The sequence below is a fragment of the Erinaceus europaeus genome, chromosome 10 (genome assembly GCF_950295315.1).
Source record: "Erinaceus europaeus chromosome 10, mEriEur2.1, whole genome shotgun sequence".
Taxonomy (NCBI): Eukaryota; Metazoa; Chordata; class Mammalia; order Eulipotyphla; family Erinaceidae; genus Erinaceus; species Erinaceus europaeus.
The window spans coordinates 114,712,089-114,724,262 of record NC_080171.1 but is presented as its reverse complement, the minus strand read 5'-3'; the positions used below and the strand labels follow the sequence as shown (position 1 = coordinate 114,724,262).

The 12,174-nt window shown below is 48.2% G+C and overlaps 2 protein-coding genes across 3 annotated transcripts in view; one reads left to right on the top strand and one right to left on the bottom strand.

The window, feature by feature from the left end:
- Positions 1-8,127, top strand: part of CENPP (centromere protein P) — a 211,436-nt gene extending 203,309 nt beyond the window's left edge. The window contains exons 6-8 of the mRNA XM_007529174.2: positions 3,968-4,047; positions 5,059-5,150; positions 7,838-8,127. Of these exons, the coding sequence (XP_007529236.1) occupies positions 3,968-4,047; positions 5,059-5,150; positions 7,838-7,965 (300 nt within the window). The 3' untranslated portion in view covers positions 7,966-8,127. The remainder of the gene's footprint in view (positions 1-3,967; positions 4,048-5,058; positions 5,151-7,837) is intronic.
- Positions 7,982-12,174, bottom strand: part of IPPK (inositol-pentakisphosphate 2-kinase) — a 56,259-nt gene continuing 52,066 nt past the window's right edge. For both annotated transcript variants that reach the window (XM_060200588.1, XM_060200587.1), the window contains one exon: positions 7,982-10,706. In XM_060200588.1, the coding sequence (XP_060056571.1) occupies positions 10,481-10,706 (226 nt within the window). In that variant the 3' untranslated portion in view covers positions 7,982-10,480. The remainder of the gene's footprint in view (positions 10,707-12,174) is intronic.

Here is a 12,174-nt window from a genome sequence, read left to right as displayed (position 1 = left end):
GTGGTGAAGCAGGGATGCAGGTGTCTGTTTTTCTCTCCCCTTCTCTGTCTTCCCCTCCTCTCTCCATTTCTCTCTGTCCTATCCAACAACGATGACATCAATAACAACAATAATAACTACAAACAACAATAATAACTACAACAACTAAACAACAAAAGGGAATAAATAAATAAATAAATATAAAAATATATTTTTTTAAATTCTATTCTCTTGGACCAGAATCTCAGTGATTCCAACAACAAAGTGGATTTGAGGGTGTACAACTGGGGCTCTATAATCAAATCACCAACTTCCAAATAGACACCATTTTTTTATGGGGGGGGGAACCAAAGAATTTGAATGCAGACGGCAGGTATAAGGCCAACAGCCGAATACACACCCATCAGGACAAGCTTCCTGGGGAAGGTGGACCAGTGTGTGCTAAGCATACCCATCGCAGGGCTCATCCTGGCTTCCCATGAGAACAGCAGCCCCCCCTTGCCGCTGTATAAGCCAGGGCACTCAGGGTGCAGACACAGTCACTTCAAGACAGCACAAGGACCATGCCCCAGACTTTTCCCCAAGCCTTAGTGTTATTGGTGGCAGAGTGTTTCTAATCTGCACTGCTCTAGAATCAGGCTGACAATTTTTCAGAGAGAGAGAGAGAGACTTCTCATAGCTATTGAAATATGATCTTAATCCTAACTGAACTTTGGGCAACTTGAGCAGCTAACTTTACATTTACAGTTGATCACTTTTTACAACTTTTCTGTCCTTTCCCTCAATGACACCATAGACTCCTGTCCCTGAGATTCACTCTGTTTCTGCTGGTGCTCACGTCTCTGTTCCGCTCTGTATGCTGTCTCTTTGGAGTCTCAGCCACATAACTACAGGTATCGATTCTACACCCTTCTTATTTATTTTTAAAATTAATTAATTTATTCCCTTTTGTTGCCCTTGTTGTTTTATTGTTGTTGTTATCGATGTCATCGTTGTTGGATAGGACAGAGAGAAATGGAGAGAGGAGGGGAAGACAGAGAGGGGGAGAGAAAGATAGACACCTGCAGACCTGCTCCACCACTTGTGAAGCGACTCCCCTGCAGGTGGGGATCCAGGGGCTTGAACTCGGATCCTTATGCCAGTCCATTAACGCTTTGCGCCACCTGCACTTACCCTGCTGCTCTACCGCCTGTCTCCCTCTTTTTATTTTTTATTAGTGATTTACTAATGATGACAAGACCATAGGATAAGAGGGATACAATTCCATACAATTCCCACCAGAGTTCCACATCCCATCCCCTCCACTGGAAGCTTCCCTAATCTTTATCCCTCTGGGAGTATGGACCAAAGATCTTTATGGGGTGCAAAAAGTGGGAGGTCTGGCAGCTTCTCCACTGGACATGGGTATCCACAGGTGGATCCACACCCCCAGCCTGTCTCTTTCCCTAGTGGGGCAGGGCTCTGGAGAGGTAAGATTCCAGGACACATTGGTGAGGTCGTCTGCCCAGGGAAGTCAAGTTGGCGTCATGGTAGCTTCTGCAACTTGGTGGCTGAAAAGCATTAAGATAGAAAGCAGAACAAATTGTTTAGTAATCAGGAACCTAAGGTAAGAATAGAGCAGATGAGATTTGGGGGTCCTCATGTTGGAAGAAGCTAGGAAGTCTATTTTAGGTATATTCCAAAGGGCCCATGACTACTAATTTTTGCCTGAGCCAGATAGCTACGCCTTTCTTTTATGCATGAAACAGCTTGGAGAGACTCTTGAGGCCTACAGGGCTGAGCCTGCAGCCAGTTTCTGCGGCCCTCAGGCCCCTCGCTGGACGGGGCCCAAGCCACAGCAGCTCAACCTTTACATTCCTCATACAGTTGTTACTCATTTAGAAGAGCTTGAGGCTTAAAGATCAACCAACACTTTCCATTTGAAACACTTAGGTATACATTTTCCCATGAAAACATCATCTGTAAAAACTTTAACCAGGCCCACCCCAGCATTTGGTCAGAACAGCCTGTTCAGATGTGTTCTTGCTCCGTCGGCATCTTCTACTCTTGGGACAAAAGCACAGGCCTCAAAAACTGGCAACTAAAGCATAGATACTTGGGTTGGTCCTTTCAAAGCTATGATGTGTCATTGTCCTCACAAAACTCCATCTGAGGGAGTTGGTTTGGTCTCAGAAAAGCTTGGTCTTCTGGGGCTGCTCTGAGTTGCTGCGAGGCGTCACTTCAGAAGCTGCTGCTCCCTGTGGCCCTGCCATCAGGCTCCTGAGCCCCCAAGCTGGTCTGGCTTTGGGGTGTGCCAGGTTGGGGAGATGCTGTCTGACTTCAGTATCAGTCCTGGGCATCCACCTGTGTACCAGGTGACAGGGGATGACAGGGGAAACGTCTTTCCAAAGCTGACTGTGGGAACAGGAACTCTCGCCATGACAACTTGTTGTCTAGGAAGTTCTCATACTATCAATAATTGACAGAAAATTTGAAGCTGGGACGATGGGACTGCTTGGTGTTGGTCTGCTTCTAACTCTGCTTCTAAGACCCCTTCTATTGCATTGCTTAACACTGTGGTCTATTTACATAATCACTGCTTTACCTGAGACCCACCCTGCCTACAGGGCATTGGTTTAATTCCCACTGGTTAGATGCAAGCTTGATACCTGCGCTTTTCCCTTCTCCCCACCTCCCATCCTACGTATTTCCTCTTCTGATCTGACACTTCCGCCTCAGGAGATATAAAGGACAGGATTTTCTAGTGAAGAGAGATTAGACTGATTGCATTCCTGCTCATCAATAAAGATTGAACTGCGTTCCCAGCTCAGCCATGAGTTCCTGGGCGTCTGTCTCCTGCCAGCGAAGCTAGCCCGGCAGCTTGGTATTACGTCCATTGTGAACATCCTGTTCAGACTTCTAGAGAGGTTCACTGTTGTCCTAATGACCTAAAAGTTCACCCTAAATTAAGGTGCCAGTTCAGGTAGGTTTCAGGGACCTGCTACAGATATTAGAAGCAGTGCACAGGGTGGTGGTGCACCCTGTTAAGTACGCGGAGTACTTACTATACGCGAGGATCCAGGTTCGAGCCCCCATTCCCCACCTGCAGTCTCTCTTTCCCTTTTCCTGTCTTCCCTCCCTCTCAGTCTCTCTGTGCCCTAGCCAGTAAAATGGGGGAAATGGCCGCCAGGAGCAGTGGATTTATAGTGTAGGCACCGAGCCCCAGGGATAACCCTGGAGGCAAAAAAACAAAAACAAAACAAAAAAACCCAGGCCTAGAACTTTGTGAAATCTTACTTCTCTTTTTAGAGAGACTACTTTTCACTCCCAGATAGTCCATGATCTCACTGGGAAAATGACTTTGAGCAAAATCCCTTAACCCAGAATAGTCAGACATGGTGTGGGGAGGCGGGGGGTCTACCCCACAGGGATGGATATTCAGGTGGCTAGTGCCAGGTTGGGCATGAAGGAGCACCGCTCTGGTGGTGTCTGGACACGGCCCCCACCGTGAAAGGCTTGACAGGACAACCAAGTGCCAAGGGGTTCTGTGGACAAGCCAGCGGTCCTAAACTTGTTCCTTAACATGTTCACACTGGGAAAGTCAGCCTGGCTCTCTGGAGGTCATGTGGCACCGGAAAGATTTAACAGCAGCACCAGTGAGCACAGGACTGGGGACTGTGGCCAGGTAGCAAGTGGCATGTGTGAAACTTAAGGGCTTCCATGAGGCTGAGGGAGGGGCTCAGGGGGCACAAGACCTGGAAGCCCAAAGCCAGTTTTGATCCCCCAGCACCTCATATTCCCAAGCAGAGGGGTGTTCTGGTTCTCTTCCAGAAGGAAAACTTCAGGACTTCCAGGGGTACTGGCGCTTGCTTACATGGAGTGCTTTCACATAGTCCCACACAGGGGGGTATAAAAGTCACCTCAGAAACGTCTCTCACTTCCCAGGCACATGGGATGGTTTCTCTGCATCGCTCGACCCCACACATTCCTCTGTGTCTTCTCCCCACAGGAGAAGTACCCAGAAGTCGTGCGTCTCTCCGAGGGGGCCTCCTCCAGCAGCATGACGGTCCAGAGTGCCAGCCTGCCATGGTGAGTGCAAGCACCAGGGGGGCCAACTCCCTGAACAGTCACGTCCTCTTAAAAATGGTACATGATTGTGGTCTGGGAGGTGGCACAGTGGTAAAGCTTTGGACTCTCAAGCAGAAGGTCCCGAGTTTGATCCCCGGTAGCACATGTGCCAGAGTGATGTCTGGTTCTTTTTCTCTGTCTCCTCTCTTTTTCATAAATAAAAATCTTAAAAACAAAAAGAAAAAGGCACATGATGGCGGGAAAGGATGTAGGCTGAGGGTGTTTTGCAGACTCCTGTCGTGAGATGAGACATTTTACCCATGTGTCAACAACTGTACTGAAAATCATTAACACACTTCATGGGGGGGGGGGAGGAAAAAATTACAAATTGTAGAAAATGCTTCTAAAGTAAAACACCTGAGGACTGACTTGTCTGTGGAATCCCAATTTTTGAATTGATTTGGAATTGTTGAAAATGTCACAATTTTCTGTTTGTTTTGCTGTGCAGAAATGCTTCATGCTTTTCCGGCAGCCCAGCATTTCCCAACAGCGAGCCCAAGGCAAGACCTTTTTTATTTATTTATAATTTGTTACTGGATAGAGACAGAGAGAAGGGGGAGATAGAGAGGAAGAGAGACAGAGAGACACTTGCAGACCTGCTTCAACTGTGAAGCAACTCCACTGCAGGTGGGGAGCCTGGGTCTCGAACTGGGATCCTAACTGGGATCCTTGTACTTTGCGCCACATGCGCTTAACCCACTGCGCTACTGCCCGACTCTCAGGCAAGACCTTTCTGTGGTCCACTTCCCACGTGTCTGTACCAGACTGTAGCGTCCGCAAGTGGAACCACTGTACTACCTGATGTCATCAACAGGACGATACTCAGGAAGTAAAATAGCAGTGTGTGTGTATGTGTGTGTGTGTGTGTGTGTGTGTGTGTGTGTTCTATTTCTCCACAGACTGATGCAGTGTTGCAGTTTATTTTCATCCAGGTTACAAAAAGCTCTTAGCCATGTATCTCACACCTTCCAGGTATGAATTAGTCATTGTCTGGAGAATACAAATAGATGCGGAAGGGAAGGTATTGCCAAAGCTGGATCTTCTCCCCAAAGTGCCGAAGCAAGGTAAGGGCCCCCATGGATATTCTGGAGAGCCCGTGTGTCCCAGAGGCCTTACATGGCAGTGTTTCCAATGTTTTAATCTCTTTGTGTGTATGTGTGTGAGACAGAGAGAGGGACACCAGGGCCATGTATATATATAATTCTACTGCACTTGAAAGCTGAATTTTTAAAAAAATTATTTATTTTCGGGGGTCAGGCAGTGGCGCAGTGGGTTAAGCACACATGGCGCAAAGCGCAAGGACTGGCTTAAGGATCCCAGTTTGAGTCCCCGGCTCCCCACCTGCAGGGGAGTCGCTTCACAAGCGGTGAAGCAGGTCTGCAGGTGTCTATCTTTCTCTCCCCCTCTCTGTCTTCCCCTTCTCTCTCCTCTGTCCTATCCAACAATGAACAACATCAACAATGGCAATAATAACCACGAGGCTACAACAAGGGCAACAAAAGGGGGAAAAAATGGCCTCCAGGAGCGGTGGATTCATGGTACAGGCACCGAGCCCAGCAATAACCCTGGAGGGAAAAAAAATTATTTTCCCTTTTTTTGACCTTGTTTTTTTATTGTTGTTGTAGTCATTATTGTTGTTATTGATGTCATTATTGTTGGATAGGACAGAGAGAAATGGAGAGAGGAGGGGAAGAGAGAGCTTGTGAAGCGACCTCCCTGCAAGTGGGGAGCCAGGGCTCAAACCGGGATCCTTACACCGGGGAGCTGAGTTTTTCTCCATTTTCTTTCTTTCTAGACTTTTATTGCTCTGATAAAGACAGGGGGCCAGGTGGTGCCATACCTGGTTAAGTGCACACACTACAGTGCGCAAAGACTGAGCCCCAGCGATAACCCTGGAGGCAAAAAAGAAAAAAATTAGAAGCAGACATTTCCAGAATTATTATTGGAAGGGGGTGACAACCCTGCTTAGAAGAGTTCCAAGCTGGGGCTGGGCAGTGGCACACTTGGTAGAGCACACAACTTACAGTGCACAAGGGCCCAGGTTCAAACCTCTGGTCCCCACCTGCAGAGGGAAGCTTCACAAGTGGTGAAGTAGGATTGCAAGTGTCTCTCTCTCTCTTTCTTCCTATCTAACCCTCCCTTTTCAATTTCTCTTTGTCTCTATTCAATAATAAACAAAATTAAACAAATCTTAAAAAAAAAAAGTTTAGGGGACCAGGTGGTAGTGCAGCGGGCTTAGCGAAGCACAGGACTGGCGTTAAGGATCCCGTTTGAGCCTGCGGCTTCCCACCTGCAGGGGGGTCGCTTCACAAGCGGTAAAGCAGGTCTGCAGTTGTCTGTCTTTCTCTCCCACTGTCTTCCTCTCCTCTTTCGTCTTCTCACTGACCTATCCAACAATAACAAAAACAAGGGCAACAAAAGGTAAAAAAATAAAGTCAGGCTGTAGCTCAGCGGGTTAAGCGCAGGTGGCACAAATGATGCCTGCTCTTTCCTTTTTTTTTTTTTTTTTCTTTTCTCCTCCAGGGTCATTGCTGGGCTCGGTGCCTGCACCATGAAGCCACCGCTCCTGGAGGCCATTTTTCCCCCTTTTGTTGCCCTTGTTGTTGTAGCCTCGTTGTGGTTATTATTATTGCTGTTGTTGATGCTATTTGTTGTTGGATAGGACAGAGAGAAATGGAGAGAGGAGGGGAAGACAGAGGGGGAGAGAAAGACAGACACCTGCAGACCTGCTTCACCGCCTGTGAAGCGACTCCCCTGCAGGTGGGGAGCTGGGGGCTCGAACCGGGATCCTTACTCCGGCCCTTGCGCTTTGCACCACATGCGCTTAACCCGCTGCGCCACCGCCCGACCCCCTGGCTCTTTCTTTTCTTTCTTCCTGCCACCAAGGGTATCAGTGGGGCTCAGTGCCTGCATGATGAATCCAATGTGGTCGCTGTTTTTCCTTTTTTTTTTTGGATATATACAGAGAGACTGATTGTAGGGGAAAGAGACACATGCCCCAGCACTCATGAAGTTTCACCCTCTGTAGGTAGGGACTGGGAATTTGAAGCTGGGTCCTTGCGCACCCTAATACATGTGTTCTACTGGGTGCCACCACTTGCCTCCTCATTGATAGACTTTTTTTTTTGGATAGGACAGAGAGAAAGTGGGGGGGGGGGAGATAGAAAGAAAGACACCTGCAGACATGCTTCACCACTTGTGAAGTGACTCCTTTTGCAGGTGGAGAGCGGGGGCTCAAACCGGGATCTTGGCACCAGTCCTTGTGCTTCGTACTATGGGCGCTTAACCCAATGCGCCACCGCCTGGCCCCCTTGACATACATTTTATGTCTGTTTTTATGATTATGATAATCAGTGGTTATTCAGAAAGTACATGTGAGGATTTGGTCATGACCTTGGTCCTAGCTGACCTCTAGCCTGCAGCAGAGAGCTAGACCCTGTCTGCTCAGCAGTGAGCAGTGAGCGAGAAGCACACACTGTGCAAAGATATCACTGGAGTGGCCTGGGAGGTGGAGCAGTGGATAAATGAGTCCAGTCCCTGGCAGCACATGTACCAGAATATGTCTGGTTCTTTTTCTCTCCTCCTTTCTCATGAATAAGTAAAAATCTTTAAAAGAAAAAAAGTCACTGTAGAGCGCATGCGTGCGCGTGTGCGTGCGTGTGTGTGTGCGCGCGCGTGTGTGTGTGCGTGTGTGTGCGTGTGTGTGTGCGTGTGTGTGCGCGTGTGTTAACCAAATCTATTTTCTTTATAGCCCTGGAGCTGGACAAGAACAGAGTCATACAAACTGCTCCTCTCAGTTTCCGAACCCTTCTCAGTGTGCTGGGCATTGAAGCCACTCTAGAAAGCCTGGTAACATGCCTCTGTCCCAAGGAAAACTAGGAAGGAGAGCCGGCACCCAGAAGCATGTGATTTTATTGAATAGAAACATGTTATTTTCCACTTAGAAATCATATCTTCTGTTGTCTTTGCCACTATGGCACATTATATACACCTGTCTTGACATGAAAAATAAATAAAGCTATTTAAATACAAAATGCTAAATAGGTGACACATAGTGTTGTTGTTGTTTAACATGTGAAAATGTGTGCGAGAGCGGGTGTGCACTGCCCCCACAACTCACACTACACTGAGGGCAGAAGCAGCAGCAGGCCTCTCCGCCACCTGGGGACTCTTGGAGGAGGTCTGTCAAGAGCCTCATTTCTGGGACATTCCTCAGATCAGGGAGCAGCACCGCCCTCCAGGCCTTCCAGTCTGGAAAGCAGTGTCTGAAGCGTTCTCTCCCCTTGGGCCTCTACAAAACAAATGTGGTGTGTTTAGGTTTTTAAAAAGTTAAGACAGCAGAGATGGCATTGTCCCTTACATGTGCGGCCTCCGCATTCCTGCATCCACTGTCTGAAGGCCACGCCATCCACAAAGAAATAGACCCTCCCCCCCACCTCCATTTTATTGGATAGGAGAGAGAGAAACAGACAGGGAGACAGGGAGAAAGACAGCTGTGTACCTGCTTGTCAAGTGTCGCCCCCTGCAGTTGGAGGGCTGGGGGCCAAATCCAGATCCATGTGCTTAGTACTACGTGCACTTAACTGGCTGTGCCACCGCCTGTCCCTCCAAAGAAACATTTCTCATTTAAGTCCCCCAGAGGCATAAGAGCTGCGCTGACTGCTGGCACCCACTTAAGTGTTAGAAAGACATGAGTCCAATCAATACATGCCACAGAAGAGGGACCACGGGGGTGGAGGGAAGAGGGTCACATGCAGGTGGGCAGCAAGGTAGGCTTATTCACTTTCTCTGCCACAAAAGGACGGTCCAGCCAGGGCAGCTCACCCACCCCACTTCCTCACAAAGATGCGGGACCCAAGCAGCGACACCCACCCCCGGCTGGCACTGTGGGGCCTGCAACTTGCCCGCGAGAGCCACCTGCTGCCACCCCTGCGGGTGTGATCTCCAAAGCCTCCAAGACCCAACACAGGATTCACACAGAGAGAGGTGTGTGTCAGCTGAGTGCCACTTTGCACCTGAGTGTTGAAGAAAGAAGTAACCTTAAGACAGGATAGAAGAATAAATTCTAGGAGAGCTACCCTGATTCAAACAAGTGTAATTCTCAAGTTATCACAAAATTTCCCACAAAAATTTACAGTCAGCAAAATAGTCTCATTTTCATACAATTCCATGGTTTCATTAGTATTATAATATGTTACAATAAGCCTTCATTAGTCCCTCAAAAATGATGATATAAATAATCTATACAATCTACCATAGGATAAAAAAAAACTGAAGCCAAGATTCTCAACAGTTTTCATAGCAGCTGGGCACACTCAGTGACCCCAATTAAGACCCTCTTGGTGCCAGCCAGGAGTTGCTCATCTTCAGAAGTGGGGCCTTGACAGCCCTGGGGGTGGGGGTGAGGGGTGGCACAGCACCACATAAGGCCCAAACACCACACGCCTCAGGAGAACTGAGGAACAGTACGAGGAAGGGGGAGAAGTCCACGCTGGCTCTGACAGAACTGACTGTGAGGTTCCCCAGCTACCCCCAAAACCCACAAATGTCAGGGTCAGAGCTACCAGGAGCAAAGCCACCCCGTGACACCCACCCCAGGCATGGCCGCAGTTCTGCTTCCAGATCACAGCAGCAATTTCAGATGGGAAAAAACACTTGCCTCCCCTAAAGTTAAAGATGAAATCACTGGGTAGAAAAAAAGGAAAAAAAAAGAAGAAGAAAAGAAGAGGAAGAAAAAAGAAATCGTCCAAGTGAATGGTGTCCACCCTGACCCGAGTCCTGTCTCCCTGCTGCCCAGTGCATGGCTGCGAGCATGGCGTCTGCAGCGGGTCCCAGAGTTCACATTCTGGACTCACAACAGCTCAACCCACTTTGTGGCAGGGGGCCGCCTACAGCTGTGCTGAAGTTGGGTTTCTATTGGAAAGGGACCGAGTAACTCAGCTGGGAAGGTTCCAGTAGTATCTGTGTTTTCTCCCAAGTTGAAACTGTAAGTTATGTGTGGTACTTCAAGTTTTCTATGTTAGGAGTCTGGTGGTGAGAGATCCAAACCTTGGGTCTTAGAGTAAGGCTTTTGCATTAGAGGAGTCGGCGTGAGCACTGTCTGGGGAGGAAGAGCTCTCCTGCGTGTTTCGCTGGAGCTTTGTGGAAAACCCAGTTTTAGTGAACCGCTTCCTGGGTCACAGCTCCTGAGCTCATCCGAGATGCTTTGCCGATTTATTTATTTATTTACTTTTTAGTGCTCTTCCACTCTGTCTCCCCGAGGCAGTCCCACCTCAGGCGGGGTTAAAAAAGCAAATCACTCACAGACAAAAGTCACCCAGCGCAACAGAAGAGAGAGCTCTGTCACTCCACCTTCACGTTCTATGTTCAAGTTTCAAAGACAGTCGGAAGGAAGTTAGACCTTGTGGAGAACTAATGTGCAGTCTTCGCTCTCCTTGAACCGTGTCGACATGACGGCGGCATCTTTGGCGCGTGCAGCCTTTGAGTAGTAGCTGACTATCTTGCCGTCCAGGGTGTACTGGTGAGGAATGCTCTCGTAGGGCTTGAGATCGAGGTCCAAGACAGACACAGAGAAGGCAAACCGGGATCTTGATGAAGGGACGATGGGCCTCTGATCAGGGCTGCAAGGAGATAAGGTGGCTTCAGAATGGATCAACCTCCCCAAACCTCCCCTCCCAACTCAGAGAGCACCTACTACGCGCCTGCGCGTTTTTCAGTGTGCGGGGGCTAGTGCTGTGACCCGAGCCACCACCCCAGGCCAGACAGAGTTAAGGTTCAGAAGATGGAAAAGCAATCATGTCGGGCATGTAGCTGACATTCCCCGTAGCCCAGCGGTATAAATGAAAGCAGGAAAAAAACAATCACTCTATCGTGAGCCAAGTATTACAAAATCTAATAAGAAATAGAAAGTGAATCTGGCCATCCAGCAGCCAAGTGGATGAGGTGTCGCGAACAGACTTTTTTGCTTTATTTATTTTCTTTCCCCTTTTGTTGCCCTTGTTTATCATTGTAGTTCTTATTGTTGTTGGATAGGACAGAGAGAAATGGAGAGAGGAGGAGAAGACAGAGAGGGGGAGAGAAAGACAGACACCTGCAGACCTGCTTCACCGCCTGTGAAGAAACTCCCAGAAGGTGGGAAGCCGGGGCTCGAACCGGGATCCTTAGGCCGGTCCCAGCACCTCAAGCAATGTGCGCTTAACCCGCTGCGCTACTGCCTGGCTCCTAAGAACAGACTCGCTATGTATCTTTCCCCATATCCGGGAGCAGCTTGTGCTTCTTGGTGCTTTTCACCTTTGGAAAGAGATCTAGTTTCATGTTCGATTCTTAAATCTTATCTGTAGTGTTTTTTTTCCTAAACATAAGCAGAACTATGTGCTTATGACAAAATATGAACAATTACTTGCACTTTGAAACTCTTAGGATAACTGTGAATTCTTTTTTTTATTTTTTATTTTTTTGCCTCTAAGGTTATTGCTGGGGGTTGGTGCCTGCACTACAAATCCAGTGTTCTTAGCAGCCTTTTTTTTTTTTTTTTCTCTCCTTTTCATTTCTATTGGGTAGGAATTGACAAGGGAAGGAGAGAGACAGACACCTGCAGGCCAGCTTTGCCACTTGTGAACCCCCACCCCTACCTCCCGCAGGTGGGGATCCAGGGGCTCAAACCAGGATGCTTGTGTGGGTCCTTGAGCTTCGTAGTATGTGCGCTTAACCTGGTGTGCCACCACCCGGCCCCCATAACTGAATTCAAAGATTGTTGTGCCCCACGTAACCTTCAGAGCATTCAGTACCTAGTGAAATCCACTGTGTGAACTGGGATAGCCCAAGGGAAGTACTTGGGAGTCCTGATTTTCCCCATGCTTCCTATTCTTCGAGATTTAGACAACACTGAAAACAAAATGACAGTTGCAAGTTCTCCTGCCTGGGTGATAAAAGGCTGGTGCACACAGTGCTGTTCTGATTCCTGTGAGTAAGACTAGTAATCCCTACTCTGAAACACCGTTTGTAAGAAAAGTGAGTCTCTGGCTCTGTTGCTGGGGTCTTAGCAAATCTCTAAGGAGCAGCAAATAGGTTACTAATTACTTTCTTGGT